The 20,692-nt window shown below is 41.4% G+C and overlaps 1 protein-coding gene and 1 long non-coding RNA gene across 3 annotated transcripts in view; one reads left to right on the plus strand and one right to left on the minus strand.

Annotated features, from left to right (window-relative positions):
• UTP20 (UTP20 small subunit processome component) overlaps window positions 1–20,692 on the plus strand; it is a 107,478-nt gene that overhangs the window by 81,042 nt on the left and 5,744 nt on the right. For both annotated transcript variants that reach the window (XM_054442984.2, XM_063646624.1), the window contains 14 exons: window positions 2,174–2,272; window positions 3,779–3,946; window positions 5,646–5,812; window positions 6,740–6,881; window positions 8,044–8,160; window positions 9,891–10,061; window positions 10,603–10,734; window positions 11,233–11,343; window positions 13,044–13,123; window positions 13,559–13,628; window positions 13,743–13,925; window positions 14,659–14,790; window positions 15,474–15,606; window positions 19,190–19,377. In XM_054442984.2, the coding sequence (XP_054298959.1) occupies window positions 2,174–2,272; window positions 3,779–3,946; window positions 5,646–5,812; window positions 6,740–6,881; window positions 8,044–8,160; window positions 9,891–10,061; window positions 10,603–10,734; window positions 11,233–11,343; window positions 13,044–13,123; window positions 13,559–13,628; window positions 13,743–13,925; window positions 14,659–14,790; window positions 15,474–15,606; window positions 19,190–19,377 (1,893 nt within the window). The remainder of the gene's footprint in view (window positions 1–2,173; window positions 2,273–3,778; window positions 3,947–5,645; window positions 5,813–6,739; window positions 6,882–8,043; window positions 8,161–9,890; window positions 10,062–10,602; window positions 10,735–11,232; window positions 11,344–13,043; window positions 13,124–13,558; window positions 13,629–13,742; window positions 13,926–14,658; window positions 14,791–15,473; window positions 15,607–19,189; window positions 19,378–20,692) is intronic.
• LOC134737613 (uncharacterized) lies at window positions 17,021–19,190 on the minus strand. Its single transcript, XR_010122676.1, has 2 exons — window positions 18,424–19,190; window positions 17,021–17,886 (listed from the first exon to the last, which is right to left on the minus strand). It is a non-coding gene; the product is annotated as an uncharacterized LOC134737613 (long non-coding RNA).

The following is a 20,692-nucleotide window of genomic DNA, read 5'->3' on the forward strand; positions in this document are numbered from 1 at the left end:
TGCCATGTGCCTCCTGCAGCTTTGCCCATGTCAGGGGCCAAGCAATGGTAGTACAGAAAGAGAAAAGCAACTAGACTAGGCCAACCCTCTCAGAACTGTAGCTCCAATGAATGGAGAGGAAGCTTCCCCTCCCAGAGTTGTAGCTCCCGCCCTTCCCCATTTCAAGGCCACTGCCACCACCACAGCATTGCAAGACATGGTATATTGGGAACTGGACGCACAAGGAGGAATACATCTCTGTTCTTGAGGATTCATGCACACATTTTTAAGGAACACCTGAGGTATTTAAATGAGTAGCCCTTTTTTTCTCTAACCATCTGTTCTTCAAGTCTGTCCCATTATTTGTTAAAATAACTAAATTAGAGTTGAGAGAACAACTGATTTCAGCTTTAGTATTAATCATGTAGACTGTACCAAAATTGTTCTCTTCGAGCATCACTCGTCATCCTCACCTCCACCAAAAGGATTTTTTACAGTTATAGGAAAGTTGGGCACAGTGGTGTGTGCCTTTAGTGCCAGCGACTCAGGTGGCCGAAGTGGGAGGTGAACACCTTGAGCCCAGGGTGTTCAAAACCAGCATGATAACATAGCAAGACCCGGTCTCAAAATATATATATTAATTTCACAGCAAACATTTCAAATACAGGTGCTTTTTGACTTTTATGATGAGACAGTGTCCCAATAAATCCATCATAAAGTTGAAAAATCATAGATCAAAACATTGTAAGTCGGGAACCGTCTATATATAAAAGTACTTAAAGATCACAAGTAGGGGCCGAATGCTGTGGCTCATACCTGTAATCCCAACACTTTGGAAAGCTGAGGTGGGCAGATCACTTGAGGTCAGGAGTTCAAGACCAGCCTGGCCAAATGCTGAAACTCTGTCTCTACTAAAAAATATCTGTATATAAAAATTGGCATGGCACATGCCTGTAATCCCAGCTACTTGGGAGGCTGAGGCATAAGAATTTCTTGAACCCGGGAGGCAGAGGTTGCAGTGAGCTGAGATCGCACCACTGCACTCCAGCCTGGGTGACAGAGCAAGACTCTGCCTCCAAAAAAATAAAAGATTGCAAGAAGCTACATAAGAAACTATGCGTTTAAGACCCAATCTACGTTTTGGCAACTAAATGTGTTTCCTTAGCCTATGACCGTTATCTGATATTTACCTTGATAATTTCACAGGACTAGAAGCAGCATAAAGAATTCAAAAAGCTTGAGAGGCAGGATAACCTGTTGTGGAGCCCGGGACTCTGGTTTCTAATCTTCACTCCACCAGTTCCTATCCATGACCTCTTTGTGCCTCAGCTTCCTCATCTAAAAACTGCTGATAATGTAGTACCTACTCCATAGATTGGAAGAGTGAGGCTTAAATGATTTAATACATGTAAGCTATTAATACAGTACCTACCCTGTAGTAAGCTCTCAGAAAACATCAGCTTGATTGCTGTTGGGTGCAGAAACCTGTTTCCTTCATAATATTTTATTTACAAGCTTTGATTACATTCAACATAGGCAAGCTCCTTAATTCACAGGTTGGTCTTCTTTCTTTAAAGTTCAAGACTCTTGGCCAGGCATGGTGGCTCACGCCTGTAATTGCAGCACTTTGGGAGGCTGAGGCAGGCGAATCACCTGTGGTCAGGAGTTCGAGATCAGCCTGGCCAACATGATGAAACCGCATCTTTACTAAAAATATTAAAAAATTAGCCAGGCATGGGGCCGGGTGACTGTAATCCTAGCTACTCGGGAGGCTGAGACAGAAGAATCTCTTGAACGCAGGAGACGGAGGTTGCAGTGAGCCAAGATCACACCTTTGCACTCCAGCCTGGGCTACAAGAGCAACACTCTGTCTCAAAAATAAATAAATAAAAGATAAATAAATAAAAATAAAGTTCAAGACTCTTTTGCCTTTCTTTATAAATCACTGGCCTGGTTTAGTCACAACAATAGATCCTAAGAATGGTAGTGTGTTTCTGAACACATTTGGTACAAAGTGATCATTTGGTTATAAGATTTTAGATAGTGAAATAACTATGTGTCATTTGCCAAAGCTTCTCCTGGCAATAAAAGACATAAAAACTCTGAGTGTTCTCTTTGTAGTGCTTCCTAGATCTTATGTTTTCCTGGTGTGACATTGTTAATATTCATATTGTTACTGTGTGTCTCATGTTAGGTCCACGTGCTGACTTTCACTGTTCACATGTTGCTGCAAGGCCTCACCAATAAGCTGCAAGTCGGAGATTTGGACTCTTGTTTAGGTATAATGATTGAGGTAAGACTTACAGAAACGAATTCTAATTTTTTTTTAAGTGGGCCAATGACGCAAAAAAATCAATTCACAAAATAAGAAATAATAATAGCCCATAAAAATGAAAATAATGTAACACCTCATCTTTTAGATTAGCAGAGGTTTAAAAAGTTAAGACTAAAGTGAGATGGGCACTCTGTCACTGCAAGGAGGTCATAAATTGGTATGATCTTTCCGGAAAGTAAGTTGCCATTTTGTATCAAGAGCTTTTGAAATGAGAAAAGATTTTCAGTCACATCTAAGAATCTATTTTTAAGAAATAAGGTATGTTCACAGGAGCTTTATTTATAATACAGTGGGAAATTAATAATAACTTTTAAAATTGGGCCAGACACTATGGCTCATGCCTGTAATCCCAGCACTTTGGGAGGCTGAGGTGGGCAGATCAGTTGAGTCCAGGAGTTCAAAACCAGCCTGGCCAACATGGTGAAACCCCATCTCTAACAAAAATACAAAAACTAGCCAGGCATGGTGGTGCACACTTGTAATCCCAGCTACCCAGGAGGCTGAAGCAGGAGAATCGCCTGAACCTGGGCTGTGGAGGTTGCAGTGAGCAGAGACCGCGCCACTGCACTTCAGCCTGGGTGACAGAGTGAGACTCTGTCTCAAAAAAACAAAACAAAACAAAATTGGATAGTGTGCTAATTTGGAGGCTACCATTGTGAAGAGAATAAATTTGCCACATAACCTTTTGTTCATTTGTTTTAAAATGTAGACACTAACATTTTGAATCTCAATTTAAATATTTACATTAGGCCAGGCACAGTGGCTCACGCCTGTAATCCCAGCACTTTGGGAGGCTGAGATGGGTGGATCACTTGAGATCAGGAGTTTGAGACCAGCCTGGGCTATGTGGTGAAACCCCGTCTCTGCTAAAAATACAAAAATTAGTCAGGTGGGGTGGCACATGCCTGTAATTCCAGCTACTTGGGAGGCTGAGACACAAGAATTGCTTGAACCCAGGAGCTGGAGGTTGCAGTGAGCTGAGATCATGCCACTGCACTCCAGGCTGGGTGCCAGAGTGGGACTCCATCTCAAAAAATAAGATAATTAATTAATTAGACTAATAATTAGATTGCAAATGTTTGTAGTTTATGATTGGAATGTGAATAATTAGATTGCAAATATTCTAAGAACTTCTTGAAGGGAAATTAAGCTACTCTTTGGTACGTCAAAAAAGAAGTAACTGTACAGTCATACAATTATATATGTACATCTGTGAAGGATTTTTTTTTGTTTCCCATTAGTATCACCTTTAAGTGTTTCTTATGTGTTTTTTTTTTAGTAATTGGTCCCTAAATTGCATTGAAAACAAGTGCATTCTAAAATAAATTTCTTCCATCTAATTTGAGTGCAGCCCAACTTGCATTTCTTTGATTTGGACATCCCAGAGCCTTTATTCAGTGACTGCTTATGTTGGCATATCTTGCTGAGTGCACATAATTGCCATTTGTCCTTTTTCTTCCAAAGATTTTTAACCATGAGTTGTTTGGTGCTGTTGCTGAAGAGAAGGAAGTAAAGCAGATCCTCTCCAAAGTCATGGAAGCACGAAGAAGCAAAAGTTACGACTCTTATGAAATCCTCGGCAAGTTTATAGGAAAAGATCAGGTTACAAAACTTATCCTTCCATTAAAAGAGGTAAGGACTTAAATGCAATTCAGGAGATTGCAGCATTACAATCTCATGAGTTCCTAAAAGGAACCGTGTGGGGCAAACTGAAACACTGTTCTTGATCACCCATGATTTCCTTTGGTGGTAGGGCCCCAGGACCATATGGCCAGTGAGTGAATGCTTTGATTCAAAAATCATAGTACCCTATGTAAACCATGCGATGAGAAAGAAAGGCAACAAGAATTGAGTGCAGGTGAATATTATAGCTGGGTCAAGTCAGCAGCTAAGAACATGAAGAAATCCAGAGGCACACAAGCCGCATAGTGCTTATCTCTGAGGTTGAGGTTATGAGTACCATGTCTTCATATGTTATGTCCATGTTTGAAATTGTATTAAGGATTTATTTGAGGCCAGGCCTGGCGGCTCACACCTGTAATTCCAGCCAACGTGGGAGGAATTGCTTGAGCCCAGGAGTTCGAGACCAGCCTGGGTAACATAGCAAGACCCTGTCTCTATTTAAAAATGTATATTTACATTGACAAAAAAAAAAATCATTTTAGTTAGGAGTAAATATATATTAGAAAGCCTTTGGACACAGATTGCCACTTTCAGGTTGCCAAGAGGAAGAACACTGGCATTTATTGACATATTATATTCCAAGCACTGCTACATTATCTCTCCTAATCTGCACACCCTGTGAGACTGATGGTACTTCCATTTTACAAATAAGAAAATTCAGGCTTGGAAAGGTAGAAAGGAACATGGATAAAGAGAAAAGTCAGGGTTTAGGGTTTAGTTCCAGATCTTTCTGATCCAAGTTAACATTCCTAGCATGGTTTCATTCTGCCTCCTGAAGATCAGGGATGTAATTTACCCACCTTCCTATTGATTTATTGATTTCTGTTCTTATTGCAGAGGTGAACATCCAGTAAATGTTATTAATTTATTAGTTTTGTGTATTAAAACTAGAGCAAAGAGCACTATCTATTGACATGAATTACATTAGGTCTAAATGTTCTGGTGCTAGATGAACTCCATAATTACTCCTAGAATGCATTTAGTTTTATCTGAGCCTTATCTAAGAATCTTAGATGCATTTTCAGGATGAAAAAGAGTCAACAGAGCACAGATATCCATGATGTATTTTACAAAGTCCCTCCAAGGTATTGAGAGTTAATACTATGTCTCATGCAAGATAATAGCTCTGAAGCACCAAGTATTTCCTGAGGTTGCTGATCCTGCTTCCCATTAGGTTCCTCTGATTTGGCCCGATAATTGGTATCAGACCCTGAGGCTTGGCCATGGTAGCACTTCATTCTCGTGGTTTTCTATGAGGAGTGAATACATTTTGTTGATTGTTCGTGTGTGTGTGTGTGTATGTGCCTCAAAGTCACCCCTGTTAATGTACCAGGAGAGCTGATGTTAACTTAGAAGTCTCATATCTCTGGCATTGTGCCCGGAGGCCTCACCAGCAGAGAACAGGGAGGTAGTGGAGCAAACCCCGAGGTTCACAAGCCTGCACAGTGGTTCTTCCTGGGATTGAGATTGTAGTTAACTTTCACCTTATATGTTATATCTGTGTTTGAAATTATATTAAGAATGCTTTTTAATTAGGAGAAAGCCAAATGTATATTAGAAAGCCAATATATAAAAGAAAACCACCATTATGACAAATCAAAATGCATTTCTGTGTCATCTCAGCATGACATTTATGTTTTGCCTTTAGATCTTACAAAATACCACGAGTTTGAAACTGGCCCGGAAAGTTCACGAAACTTTACGCCGAATCACAGTGGGATTAACTGTAAATCAGGAAATGACGGCTGAATCCATTCTATTACTCAGTTATGGTTTGATCAGTGAAAATCTTCCCCTGTTAACAGAGAAAGAAAAGTAAGTTGGAAAAAAAACAAACTCATTTAGGTCTCTGTGTCTGATAAGCCATTCTGTGGGTTGTTTTAATAATTTGCTTTGGTAAAAAATAAAATAATTTCCACCTGAGTTCTCAGATGGTAGTTTATGGTGTGATACATTTCAACATGAGATTTTCTCATTAATGAGGTAGCAGTGACAACAGCCAATTATTTTGGCATTTCTCTGATACCATTTTTTAAAAAGATTTATTGATTCAAAGATAGGATAGATTTTAAATCTGTATCTTGTATTCTGATTAAACAGAGATTGAGACCTTGAAAGATTTTAAAATATCTTATAGGCAGAGCACAGTGGCTCATGCCTATAATCCCAGCACTTTGGGAGGCCGAGGAGGGCGGATCACCTGAGGTCAGGAGTTTGAGACCAGCCTGGCCAACTTGGTGAAACCCCGTCTCTACTAAAAACACAAAAATTAGCTGGCACGGTGCTGGGCACCTGTAATCCCAGCTACACAGGAGGCTGAGGCAGGAGAATCACTTGAACCCGGGAGGCGGAGGTTGCAGTGAGCCGAGATCACGCCACTGCACTCCAGCCTGGGCAACAGAGTGAGACTGTCTCAAAAAACAAAATCTTATATATTAGTAAACTTCATTTTGGTCTTGCTTCTGTGGTCTAGGAGAGACTCGTTGGCATTTATTTTCAGAAATCAAACAAGGGAGTGTCCTGCTGTTGATCTTAATGTAAATATGTTGTCCTAGTAACCTTAATCAACAGCCTAATAATCTCTTCTGTGTCTCATGGTTTGGGGGTTTGGGGGGTGCAAAACCCAAGCAAATGGCACATTATTTAGTGCTGGGCTCTCGTCACTTTAGAAGGGCCACTCTAACTTCTTGGAATGCAGCTGACAGTGTTCTTTACCCTCTTCTCATGCCACGTGATTGACAGAAATCCAGTAGCCCCAGCACCAGATCCACGTCTGCCACCCCAGAGCTGCCTTCTGCTTCCCCCAACTCCAGTTCGAGGTGGACAGAAAGCTGTTGTGAGCAGGAAAACCAACATGCACATATTTATTGAGTCTGGGCTTCGGGTAAGAATTAACCTTAAAATGAGACTTGCTACTTTCAGGGAGTCTGCGCCTTTTAATCTTCTGTTGAATTTCTAGTACTGCTTACTTCCATTGGAAATGCCTTACTGTAAATACATTTTAGATTTTTTTTTTTTTTTTTACAGGTGCATTGGTCCATTTACTATTTATCTCTTGTAGCACTTACATTGAAGATGTAACTGTCCCAGAATTAATGATTCTGCTCTAATATGTATTAAGGTCTTATTGATGCTTTGCCCATGAGCCCCTCTGAACTACTTTGAATTTTTTTAAAAGATGGTGAGTGGCCAGACATGGTGGCTCACACCCATAATCCCAGCACTTTGGGAGGCCAAGGCAGGAGGATCACTTGAGGAGGAGTCTAAAACCATCCTGGGCAACATAGCGAGACTCTGTCTCTACAAAAAAAAATCATTTTTTAATTAGCCAGGCATGATGACATGTACCTGTAGTCCTAGTTACTCAGGAGGCTAAGGTGGGAGAATCACTTGAGCCCAGGAGTTTGAGGCTGCAGTGAGCTATTAACACACCACTGCACTCCAATATGGACAATATAATGAGACCCTGTCTCTAAAAAAAAAATAATAAAAATAAAAGATGGTGAGCTTTTAAAAGCACAAATCTAATCATTTCCTTTTTAAAACCCTTCATTGACTCGCATTTTTCTAACACACGTTCCAGCCACCCTGGCTTCCCTTCCCATCTAGAAAGTCACCATACTCTTTCCTGCCCTAGGAACTCACCGTCCACTCTTTGCACTACAAAGATTCCCACAGAACTCTCAAAGCACCCTACCTGTACATGTCATCATTTCCTTAGAGTCTGGCTAAGATCCATCAAGACAGAGACCATGTCCATCCTGGTTATTGCCATATCCTGCGTACTGAGCCAGTGCCTGGAATCACAGTAGATGCTGAGAAAATTGACTCTGGTAAACAGTGGTAGCATCTCAGCTGCAGAGCGAGCTCTCACTTTGACTTACTGAGACCCTCCCAGGCAGTTTGTCAGTCCTTAAAAATTTTTTATCATTTCTAATAGAAGTATCTTAACATTTCTTGCTTTTCTCTAAACATCATTTCACATTTACCTAACTCATCTGGTCTAATGGGCAACTAATGTGAAATATCTTTTTGAACTCTCTTAGCTGCTGCATCTGAGTCTGAAGACTTCCAAGATCAAGTCTTCAAGTGAACGTGTCCTGGAAATGCTGGATCCTTTTGTGTCTCTCCTCATAGACTGCCTGGGCTCCATGGATGTGAAGGTAAGCATCAGTTTGCACTCTGCATTGGAGCATTTGTTTCTTCAGAAGAATTATGTTTTGCAGAATACCTAATGGTTATATTTGGGCTCAAGCTTTATGAGATGATTGAGGTTTGTTTGTTTGGTTGGTGGGTTTTTTGGTTTTTTTTTTTTTTTTTTTTGAGACAGAGTCTTGCTTTGTCACCCAGGCTGGAGTGCAGTGGTGCGATCTTGACTCATTGCAACCTCCACCTCCTAGGTTCAAAGGATTCTCCTGCCTCAGTCTCCCAAGTAGCGGGGTCTACAGACGCACAATACCACGCCCGGCTAACTTTTGTATTTTTAGTAGACACGGGGTTTCATCATGTTGGCCAGACTGGTCTCGAACCCCTGACCTCAGATGATCCGCCCTCCTTGGCCTCCTAAAATGCTGGGATTACAGGCGTGAGCCACTGTGCCCGGCCAAGATGATTGAGTTTTTAAACAGATTTATGACATCATGAACCACCACTATTTGCTACATTAAATCGCTTCCCAATTTACTAGTTCTATAAATTTGGATAGCCTTTAACAGTTTTAAAAGCCCTCCTAGGTACATTAAGTATTTCATTTGATCCTCACAGCTTCATGAGGGTGAATGATTTTGCCCCCTTACCAATATCATCATCGTCACCTTTGTCACTATTACTGCTCCATGCTATGAATCCCAAGAACATTATGTCTGATCCTCACAACCACCCCTGAGGCATATATTCTTACTATTTATGTTTTATAAATGAGAAAATTAGGGCGAGGGCCTAGGTACAGATCTAGGCTATGAACCTAGGTGCCGAGAGGTTAAGTAACATCTCTAGGGTTAAACAGGTAATCAGTTGCAGAGCTGGGACGTAAGCCAAGTTCTTTCTGACTCCCAAGCTCGCTCTTCTATGTCTTAATCCAGCCCACTGAGGAGCTCTCAGCAGCCAGAGCAGCACGGGTGTTATTAGATAGAGCTGAACTAGCTGATCCAGGTGCTTTCAAAGGTTTGGCCTTGGGGGGTCAGGGATCTCAGCACACTGTTTCCATATCTTCTGCCATAGCCCTTAACTATATTAAATGATAGTCAGTTGTTCCCATGCCTAATTTCTGAGTTAACCATCTGCTGCATAAATGCAGAGATGGTATCCTTTTTATCTTTGTATTTATAATAACCATTAGAGTGCCTTGTATACCTAATTCAAGTTTAGTAAGAGTAGATTACATTAAAGTACCATTCTAGAAAACAGAAAAGTCATTTAAGATGTATTTTTCCAAAAAAAATTGTAAAATTGACCAACCTATCCAAATCATATAACCTCCATAAACCCCTATAAGTAGGTTAAAAATGTGGCTGGGCATGGTGGCTCAGGCCTATGACCCCAGCACTTGGGAGGCTGAGGCAGGAGGATTGCTTGAGCCCAGGAGTTCAAGACCAGCCCAAAAATGTTTAAACAAAGATTAAATTATAAAAAGAATATGGTGCCTTTTCTTATTTCCTTATGATCTACCATCATAAGGATCCATTGTTACAGATAAGCAATACATTCTTCTACAACCAGGAATTGTAAACGTCTTTATCTTCTTACATTTTGGGCACAGTTCTTCCAGAGTGGGCTGCGCTTAGCATCTTATTTATTCAGCACAATCATTTAAAAAGTCTGCATAGCCTCAGGTGCTGGATAGTTGGATTTGGTCACATCACAAGTTGGTGGTGTTTTGTTTTGTTTTTTTCAGGTGATCACAGGTGCTTTACAGTGCCTCATCTGGGTCTTGAAGTTCCCGCTACCTTCCATAGAAACAAAAGCAGAGCAGCTGACAAAACACCTCTTCCTTCTGCTGAAGGACTACGCAAAGATCGGGGCCGCCAGGGGCCAGAACTTCCACCTTGTGGTCAATTGTTTCAAGGTAAGATGTCTTCACTTGCACTTGGAAAAAGCCAGGATGGAGCCGGCTGCAGTGGCTCATACCTATAATCCCAGCACTTTGGGAGGCTGAGGTGGGAGGATTGCTTGAGCCTAAGAGTTCAAGACCAGCTTGGTCAGCATAACGAGACCCCATCTCTACATTAAAAAAAAAAAAAAAAAAAAAAATTAGCTGGGCATGGTGATGTGTACCTGTAGTCCCAGCTACTTGGGATGCTGAGGCAGGAGGATCACTTGACAGGAGTTAGAGGCTGCAGTGAGCTATGATCACATCACTGCCCTCCAGCCTGGGTGACAGAGCAAGACCCTGACTGATAAAAAACTAGAACCAGGATTAACATCAAAGTTAGTTTTCCCCATTGCCCTTTGTGGTTATGGCCAAAATTTTTTCCAGAGTAATTTGCCAAGGCTAGAGGGCTGGCATCCTGTGTGGAAAAGCATACTTGTGTGTTAAGTCCTTGTCATTTCACTGGATCCCAACTGTGGGATGTGCTGGCTGTTAACATGACTATTGTAACTTGCAGTGTGTGACCATACTTGTCAAGAAAGTCAAGTCTTACCAGATAACTGAAAAACAGCTCCAAGTTCTACTGGCCTATGCTGAGGAGGACATTTATGATACTTCAAGACAAGCCACTGCCTTTGGTCTTCTGAAGGTATGGTGTCGCCAGAATATTGACTGTTACGGTTTATGAGTTTCACAGCAGATATTTTGAACACATAGATCATAGTGTTTTGACTAGCTGTAGACTTCTGAAATTGAGTAATTTGTAAAGATTATTATGATTTTGGTGGGTCAATTACAGGCGAACATTTGCTTATGAAAAATGTTTAAATGTGAGCACTGTATTAACATGTCCAGGGAATTCTGTACAAATACAGGTATTCTGTTTTTATTTATATGTTTTTCTTCTTAGTGTAGTAAAATGTACATAACATAAAACTCACCATTTTAAAAAATTCACCATTTTTACCCATTTGAAGTGCATGTTTAAGTGTTGTGTGTTCTTTGTGCTTAAGTGTGTATCCTTTTTCTTTTGAAGATACTTTATTGTGTTTGAAAATGTCCTGTGGTTGCTTTAGCATCAAGTCTGCTTCCATGCATCTGCAGCAAAACACATGAAATGAGTGTGTCTTTTCCTTTTGTGTCTTAGGCAATTTTATCAAGAAAGCTGTTGGTCCCAGAAATCGATGAGGTCATGCGGAAAGTATCCAAGTTGGCAGTCTCTGCACAAAGTGAACCTGCCAGGGTCCAGTGCAGACAGGTTTGTAGAGAGCACTTATCCCCATAGCAAGGGCTGGGCCCTGCCGCATCTTTGTGGCAGAGGTGTCAACATTGGCTGAATTCTGAAGACTACCTTGTGTCGTATTGTTGCTTTATGCTGCGACTTGGGCGTCCTGGTGCGGGTGGTCAGGGGAGGCTTTTCTGGGGACTGACGGGCAGGCCAACATTTGAAGGAAGAAAAAGGCTTAGCTTTCAAGGTGAAGGGGCAGTAGAGGCTTGAGGTGAGTGAGAGCTTAGCTTGGTTGAGGAGCTCAACACAGGTAAGTGAATTGAGGGGTGGGGAGCCAGGTTGGGCAGGACCTTATGGTCTTGTTAAAGATTTGGGGCTTTGTTCTTTTTTTTTTTTTTGAGATGGAGTCTCACTCTGTCGCCAGGCTGGAGTGCAGTGGCACAATCTCTGCTCACTGCCACCTCCGCCTCCCAGGTTCAAGTGATTCTACTGGCTCAGCCTCCTGAGTAGCTAGGACTACAGGCATGCACCACCACACCCAGCTAATTTTTGTATTTTTAGTACAGATGAGGTTTCACCATGTTGGCCAGGATGGTCTTGATCTCTTAACCTTGTGATCCGCCCACCTTGGCCTCCCAAAGTGCTGGGATTACAGGCGTGAGCCATGGCGCCTGGTGGGGCTTTGTTCTAAGAATAGTAAGGAGCTATTTAAATCCTTAGGGAGAGGAGTGACAGGATCAGGTTTATATCTATACATCTGTCAATCTCTAATTTTATGAGCACATACTGTGCCCAAAGAGGTGGAAAGGTCTAAGTTGGAAATAGGAACTCAGGGTTGCAGGTGGGTTTGGGCTGCGGAGGAGGCCAGGGTGGAAGGGAAGATGCATGTCTCTGGAAATAATTGCTTGGCCACTATTAGGAAGAAGAAGGATCAGCTGCTATTAAGCACTAGCTGTGTGCCTAACGCTTTAAATGCATGACCTCTGTTTACAGGTACCCTTCAGAAGAAACAGTATCCCCATTTTACCGCTAGGGAGAGGCAGGCCTTGGAAACTTGAATGATGTCTCTTAGTTCTCACAGTTTATTAATAAAGGAGGCTAGATACCATAGTGGTTTGAAAGTGCAGCCTTTGGACACAGACTAGGCATGGAATTCTGGCAGTGTCACATGAACAAGTTTCTTATTGTCTCAGCCAACTTCATTCCCTTCAACTAGAAAATGGGCTATTATCACGAACTTCCTAAGGGAATGATAAGATTTAACTGAGAAACACTTAACGCAGTGCTTGGCACATAGAGGGTTTTTAGTAAATGCATTAGTTATTATTATCAGTATTGATATTATCACTATGTTGTTATTCTTGTTGAAGGGGAGATACCAGATTGGACCACAGTCCGTACTGTGGTACACCTGTCACCACCTGTCACAGAGAGATCAGCTTCCAACCTGTGGGCTTAGATTTGAAGTCTTAAACCATAGTGCCAGTGGCAGGCCAGGGCTTGCCTCTGTCAGGCACATAGGGCAGGACCAGATAAATGGTGGGAGAAATGAAGGGTCACAGTTGCTATTGACTTCATAGGCAGATTTAGCTGGAGTCCATTGGAAAGCCTGATTGATTGCCATTCTGTGAAGTTTTTATAACCTACCAGTGAGTTCCAGAAAGCAGCTTAGGAAACAGGAATACTAGAGACGAGATCCAAATAATCATCTGTGTGACTTTTGTTCCTAGGTTTTTCTGAAATATATTCTTGACTATCCCCTGGGTGACAAATTGAGACCAAACTTGGAATTCATGCTCGCTCAACTGAAGTAAGCTTAAGCTATTAACTACACAGGGGCAGAGGGTAGTTTCTTCTTTCCCTTTAACATGGCTGCTGCCTTGAAAAGGATGGGGCCTAAGTATAATGGTACATTCTCTGAGCATACTGTTAGATGGCTCATTGACTTGATAATCAGACATTGTGCTTGGCTTCATATAGCCGTTCTGAGTTGCTTTTCAATCTAGTTTAACCGTTGATTGTCATAAGAGTCCACTTAGGAGAATGTTGAAATCTGACACACTTACATTTAAAACTGTACAATGATAGCTTAATGGATACATACGAGCATTAAAATTAGGGAAACAGAGCATTTTCCATTTTTTTAAGAAGTAAGCTGACACCTTGATACAATATTTTAATTTTTTTAATAATTATTTGTAAATTTAGAAGATACTAACAAATCCACCTAATGTCCTTCCCCTAGTTACGAACATGAGACCGGGAGAGAGTCCACCTTGGAAATGATCGCCTATCTCTTTGACACGTTCCCTCAGGTACTGTGACCCCAGAGATAAGCCCTGTGACTCCTGGAAGTCCTCAGTCCCCCTTTGCTAGAGCATCTGTAGGAATTCCATTCTGAGTGCTCACATGTGCCTCTTTTCTTTTAGGGGCTGCTCCATGAGAACTGTGGAATGTTCTTTATCCGTCTTTGTCTAATGACGATCAATGATGACTCTGCCACGTGCAAAAAGATGGCATCCATGACAATCAAGTCACTACTTGGTAAAATCAGCCTCGAGAAAAAAGATTGGCTGTTTGATATGGTTACCACTTGGTTTGGAGCAAAAAAGGTGTGCATTGCTTTTAGTCACAGTTCAGTGACAAGTCTTAGCTTTGGGGATCATAGTTTAAGTAAGAATATATGTTATACACTGTTGAATTGGTTTTTTTCCCAAATAGTGTTATTTTTGTCTGATTATGCAAATAGTATATTCTTAAAGTTTCCCAAAGTGTAAGAAGTTATAGAAAGTAATATAAAAATCACCCGTATTCCTACTGCGTTATTGTTAGGAAAGTATTCCACTACATGAATGTAACATAATTTACTTAACCAGCTCCTGATGATGAATACCTTTGTTTCCAATTTTGCATATTCGATTACTGAAATGTAATTTTTATCCTTTTATCCGCCTGGTACCTCTGCCACCATCATTGTTGGCCCATCTTTGTGAAACATAAACAACATGTGCCCTGTGTTAATGAGTAACTTGTTGCATACCCACAATGTGGGGTGGGCATGAGACTTCTTTCCATTTCCTTTTAATTAAAAATGGAAAAAAAAATTAAAGTATTCACTGGATAATAATAATGCCTCTTTTTAAAATGTTATTCTTGAGTGTAAAAATTTCCCCACATTTTGTATATTGGCCATCAAAGCTCCATAATTTACTGATTTCTGGCATCAGAAAGAAATGTTTATTTTCTCTGAATTTTGAGGACAAAATAATGCTCACCTTTATTTTACAGTTTCAGAAAAGGCCTCCCAAGTTCTCTTGACATTGTCTTGTGGTTTATTTTTGGTAGCGCTTAAATAGACAACTTGCTTCCCTGATCTGTGGCTTGTTTGTGGAAAGTGAAGGAGTTGATTTTGAGAAAAGACTTGGAACTGTCCTTCCTGTGATTGAAAAGGAAATTGATCCTGAAAACTTTAAAGATGTAAGTAATTTGCTAGGGAATAAAACTTTTCTAACTTATAGTTTTACTTGAGGTGATGTAGCTAACAGATTAGATATTAGCTTATAGGTTAAATATTTATATTTATAGCTATAGCTATTTATAGCTAATCAATTAAATATTTGTGTTCAAACTGTCTCCTTTATCATAAAAGCAAAAATTCAGTGTAATTGGAACTTTTTAAAATGAGCGTTATAGCCAGGCATGGTAGCGCATGCCTGTATTTCCACCTTTTCAGGAGGCTGAGGCAGGAGGACCGTGCCACTGTACTCCAGCCTGGCTAACAGAGCAAGACCCTGACTCAAAAAAAAATGGGGGGTTGGAGGATTAAAGTTAAAGTATCTTCATGGTATATGAAGATCAAAGGTTCTCAACTCAGGCGATTTTGCCCCCCCAGGTGACATTTGGCAATGTCTGGAAACATTTTTGATTGTCACAACTGGAGGGTGGAGGTGCTACTGGGATCTAGAGCATAGAGGAGCAGGGATGCTGGTAACATCCTACAGTGCACATGGCAGCCCCCACAGGAAAGGATCATCTGGCCCACAATGTCAGGAGTGCCGAGGGAGGTTCAGAAACGGGTGGATTGACATGCTGGAGTAAAACTGTCCGTCAGATACTTTCAGATTGTTGTTTTCATTGATTTACATCCGTCTTGTTTTTAGATCATGGAAGAAACTGAAGAAAAAGCTGCAGATCGCCTTCTGTTTAGTTTTCTTACGCTGATAACTAAACTTATCAAGGAATGTAATATTATTCAGTTTACCAAACCCGCTGAGACTTTGAGTAAAATCTGGAGTAAGTATTTCCTTTTTTATTTAAATCAAACACATTTGTTGTCATAGAATTACTGAAAGTAGATTTGAGAAATTCGAATATGAATACTTCAGAAAGTATACAATGTCAGGAAAAGAGTCCATGAGAAAAAACTTAAAAGGTTCTATCAGAGTGATTACAGTGAAAATGTTCCCTTCTGAAAAAAAAAAGTATCTATGATTTCATAAGTAATACCTTTCAAAGTCCTGTTTGGTACGTAATAATTTCAGATATGTGTCTCTTTTTTTCCTATTTATTTATTTTCCCTCAGGTACAACTGACAAGTAAAAACTATATATTTATGGTGTACAATGTATTGTTTTGATGTATGTACTTGTGGTCTATATTTCCATCCAGTCTTTCTTTTTGTTCAGTAGGCATAGGGTTTTTTTGAGAGGTTGCTTAGTTCCATATAAACTTTGATATCCTGTTTGTACCTAAGTAAGCATATTACTATCTGTAAGACACCTAGTAGATATCCTTTTAAATAGCTATATAGTAGTTCATTATGTACATATGCCATTATTTACTAAATGATTTCACAAGTTGTCACACAGTTGCGCATCACCTAACAATAGAGATACGTTCTGAGAAATATATTGTTATGCGATTTTGTTGTTTGAACTTTATAACAGTATACTTAGACAAATCTAGATGGTATAGCCTATTACACCCCTAGACTATATGGTCCAGCCTGTTGCTAAAAACCTTTACAGCATGTACTGTACTGAATACTGTAGGCATTTGTAACAGGGTCATTGGGAATCTAAACACAGCCAAAAATAGAAAGGGTACAGTAAAAATACAGTGTGTATTTTTTTTTAATGAGTAGTGCCAAACTGTTTTGTAATCTTATGGAACCACTTTTTTTTTGAGACGGAGTCTCGCTCTGTCACCCAGACTGGAGTGCAATGGCACGATCTCAGCACACTGCAACCTCCTCCGCCTTCCGGACTCAAGTGATTCTTCCGCCTCAGCCTCCCAAGTAGCTGGGATTACAGGCACATGCTACCACACCAGCTAATTTTTGTATTTTTGTAGAGATGGGGTTTCACCATGTTTGCCAGGCTGGTCTTGAACTCCTGACCTCAGGTGATCCACCTGCCTCGGCCTCCCAAAGTGCTGGGATTACAGGCGTGAGCCACCACACCCGGCTAATTTTTGTATTTTTATATTTTTGTAGAGACGGGTTTCACCATGTTAGCCAGGCTGGTCTTGAACTCCTGACCTCAGGTGATCCACCTGCCTCAGCCTCCCAAAGTGCTGGGATTACAGGCATGAGCCACTGTGCCCAGCCGAGACCACGTCTTATGTGGTCTGTTGTTAACTGAAATAAAGTATTCACCTGGTTTAAGAGCCAGAACTCAGATTTGTGAGAAATAACAAGGTTACTGTATGACCTTCTCAGGTGTGGCTTTATTGCAACATGGCCAGATTATTACAAAGATTCATACAGATCAAAAGTAAAAACATGTCTATGAAATATAGCAGCAAAGACTAAAACTGAGATATGACGTGGTTAATCCACCCTGTTCCCCAAAACCCACGTTATAAAACTTTTTTTTTTGAGATGGAGTCTCACTCTGTCGCCAGGCTGGAGTGCAGTTGTGCCATCTCAGCTCACTGCAACCTTTGCCTCCCGGGTTCAAGCGATTCTCCTGCCTCAGCCTCCTGAGTAGCTGAGACTACAGGCGCGTGCCACCACACCCAGCTAATTTTTGTATTTTTTAGTAGAGACAGGGTTTCACCATGTTGGCCAGGATGGTCTCCATCTCTTGACCTCGTGATCTGCCTGCCTCGGCCTCCCAAAGTGCTGGCATGAGGCACCGCTCCCAGCCTAAAACTTTTTTTTCTTTTATTTTTCCTTCACACGGAGGGGGATACAGCAGGGAAGGGGAAGTTTGGGTCTCAGTGGAGTGGTGGTCCCTGGAGAGGGGTCACACTCAAGGCCAAGGTTTCTTCAAAGATAATCTTTAGACCATTAGTGTAGTCAGACTTTTAATTTGCTTATTTAGCATGCCCATCTTCCATTATCTGTTCAAGTCCTTTACCAGCATTGGGAAATAAGATTAATACTGTCTGTGCTGCCTCCTAAGAACTTTGTTGATGGTTAAACGAGATCATGTTCATGAAAATGTTAGGGTCTCACCTGGGCATGGAGGCTCATGGCTGTCATCCCAGCACTTTGGGAGGCTGAGGCTTGCAGATTGCTTGAGCTCAGGAGTTTGAGACCAGCGTGGGCAACACGGCGAAACCCCATCTCTATAAAAAATAACTTTCTGAGTATGGTGTATGGAGAATGGCCATGTAGCCAAATGCTGAAGAATTAAGAGTTTGAAGGTCAAATCAAGCTAGGGCCCAGGCCTGGCTCTGCCTGTTATAGCTTAGCATGTCACACAGCCTTTCTGGAACACTTGTTTCTTCATCTGTAAGATGGAAATTATAATTCCAATGTCACAGAATTGTTATGAGGTGTAAATGAGATAATACATGTAACACAATTAGCCCTGTCTCTGGCATATAGAAAACCTTCAGTAAGTAAATGATAGCTTTACAGGCAGCTACTTGGAGCCACCAATTCTACTGATTAGAAACAAGCCTGTACCTATATACGTACTTACATTACTCACTTTAGAAAATGTAACTGTTGGCCAGGCGCAGTGGCTCACACTTCTAATCCCAGCACTTTGGAAGGCTGAGGCAAGTGGATCACTTAAGAAGTTTGAGACCAGCCTGGCCAACATGATGAAACCGTCTCTACTAAAAATATAAAAATTAGCTGGGTGTGGTAGTGAGTACCTGTAGTAACAGTTACTCAGGAGGCTGAGGCAGGGGGATTGCTTGAACCCAGGAGGCAGAGGTTGTAGTGAGCTGAGAGTACACCACTGCACTCCAGCCTGGGCGATGGGAATGAAACCCTGTCGCAAAAAAAAAAAAAAGAAAAGAAAATTTAAGAGTTAATGTCACCTTATCTCCCTTGAATCTGAAACTAGTTCTTATGGAGCTGGTCTGTTTGAGGGCTGTTTGTACCCCATTAGAGTCATTTAACTACTCTAGGAGTTGGTTTTCTAGTCATTTCCAGTGCCTCTCTCAACTCACTTCTCTCTAGCTCCTGTGAGCTTCTGAGAAGGAAGGACTATTTGTCTTTTTCTAAATTGATACATAATTATGCCTACTTATGGGGTATCTATGATATTTTGATACATGCATACAATGTCCAATGATCCAATTGGGGTAATGAGAATATCCTTCCCCTTGAACATTTATTCTTTGTGTTGGGAACATTTCAAATCTTCCAGCTATTTTGAAATGTACAGTACATCAGTGTTAACCATAGTCACCCTACTGTGCTGTCCAACACTAAACTTATTCCTTCTATCTAATTCTATTTTTGTACACATTAACCACTCTCTTTTCATCCCCTGCCCCCACTTCCCAGCCACTGGCCTATTTGGTTCCCCACTCCAAACACATAATACTCTGTAAATGCTTAACTTAGTCATATTTACCTCTAAACAATCAGGAAGGCCATGTGACATCCGCGAATGCTTTTTGGTTCCCTTAGGTCATGTGCATTCTCACCTGAGACATCCACACAACTGGGTGTGGCTCACAGCAGCCCAGATTTTTGGATTACTCTTTGCCTCTTGCCAGCCAGAGGAGCTTATTCAAAAATGGAATACCAAAAAGACCAAAAAACACCTCCCAGAACCTGTAGCAATCAAGTTCCTAGCCAGTGACCTTGACCAAAAGGTAAGGTTTCTCTCAAACCTTTTCCTTCCCTTGTGACTGTAAGATGTTCCTTCTGGTTCATGTAACTATCTTCGGGCCAGCCCTTGGGAGAAACTCTTCCAACCAACAATTTGTTGTACAGGTGAATCAATAGGAATATTAGTCACTGGAGAGGGGTCACTCTCAAGGCCAGGGTTTTTTCAAAGATAATTTTTAGACCATTAGTGTAGTCAGACTTCTAATTTGCTTATTTAGAATGCCCATCTTCCATTATATGTTTAAGGTTTTTTTTCTCTTTTCTGAGATGGAGTCTCACTCTTTCACCCAGGCTGGCATGCAGTGGTGTGATCTCGGGTCACTGCAACCTCTGCCTCCCGAATTCAAGGGATTCTTCTGCCTCAGCCTCCCGGGTAACTGGGATTACAGGTGCACGCCACCACGCCCAGCTAATGTTTAAGTTCTTTATCAGCATTGGAAAACAAGATTAATACTGTCTGTCTTGCCTCCTAATAACCTTGTTGATGATGTAAATGAGATCACATTTATGAAAATGTCAGGGTCCAGGCCAGGCATGGTGACTCACATCTGTCATCCCAGCACTTTGGGAGGCTGAGGCAAGCAGATCACTTGAGCTCAGGAGTTCGAGACTAGCCTGGGTAACATGGCGAAAACCTATCTCTACAAAAAATACAGAAATTAACTGGGCATGGTGGTGTACACCTGTAGTCCTAGCTACTTGGGAGACTTACATAGGGGGATCACCTGAGCCTGGGGAGGTCAAGGTTACAGTGGGCTGTGATCATGCCACTGTACCCCAGTCTCGGCAAGACCGAGATCTTATCTCAAAAAAAGAAAAAGAAAGAAAAGAAAAGAAAATGTTAGGGGCCATGGTATATGTGTCTCTGGTTTCCTAGGTCCTGGCACAATGTCTCACTCATAGTGGAACCCCATAAATACTGAATGAGTGGAGGGTAGAAGGGAAGAAAAGAGGAAGAAAAAAATATTGGACTGTAGCAAAGTGCTCTACTAGTAATGTAGAGGATTGGCCGGGCGCGGTGGCTCATGCCTGTAATCCCAGCACGTTGGGAGGCCGAGGTGGGTGGATCACCTGAGGTCAGGAGTTCGAGACCAGCCTGGCCAACATGGCGAAACCCCATCACTACTAAAAATACAAAAAATTAGCCGAGTGTGGTGGTAGGCGCCTGTAATCCCATCTACTTGGTAGGCTGAGGCAGAATTGCTTGAACCCGGGAAGCAGAGGTTGCAGTGAGCGGAAATCACTCCACTGCAGTCCAGCCTGGGCCACAGAGTGAGACTCTGTCTTAAAAAAAAATGT

The sequence above is a fragment of the Pongo pygmaeus genome, chromosome 10, assembly GCF_028885625.2.
Source record: "Pongo pygmaeus isolate AG05252 chromosome 10, NHGRI_mPonPyg2-v2.0_pri, whole genome shotgun sequence".
Classification (NCBI taxonomy): domain Eukaryota; kingdom Metazoa; phylum Chordata; class Mammalia; order Primates; family Hominidae; genus Pongo; species Pongo pygmaeus.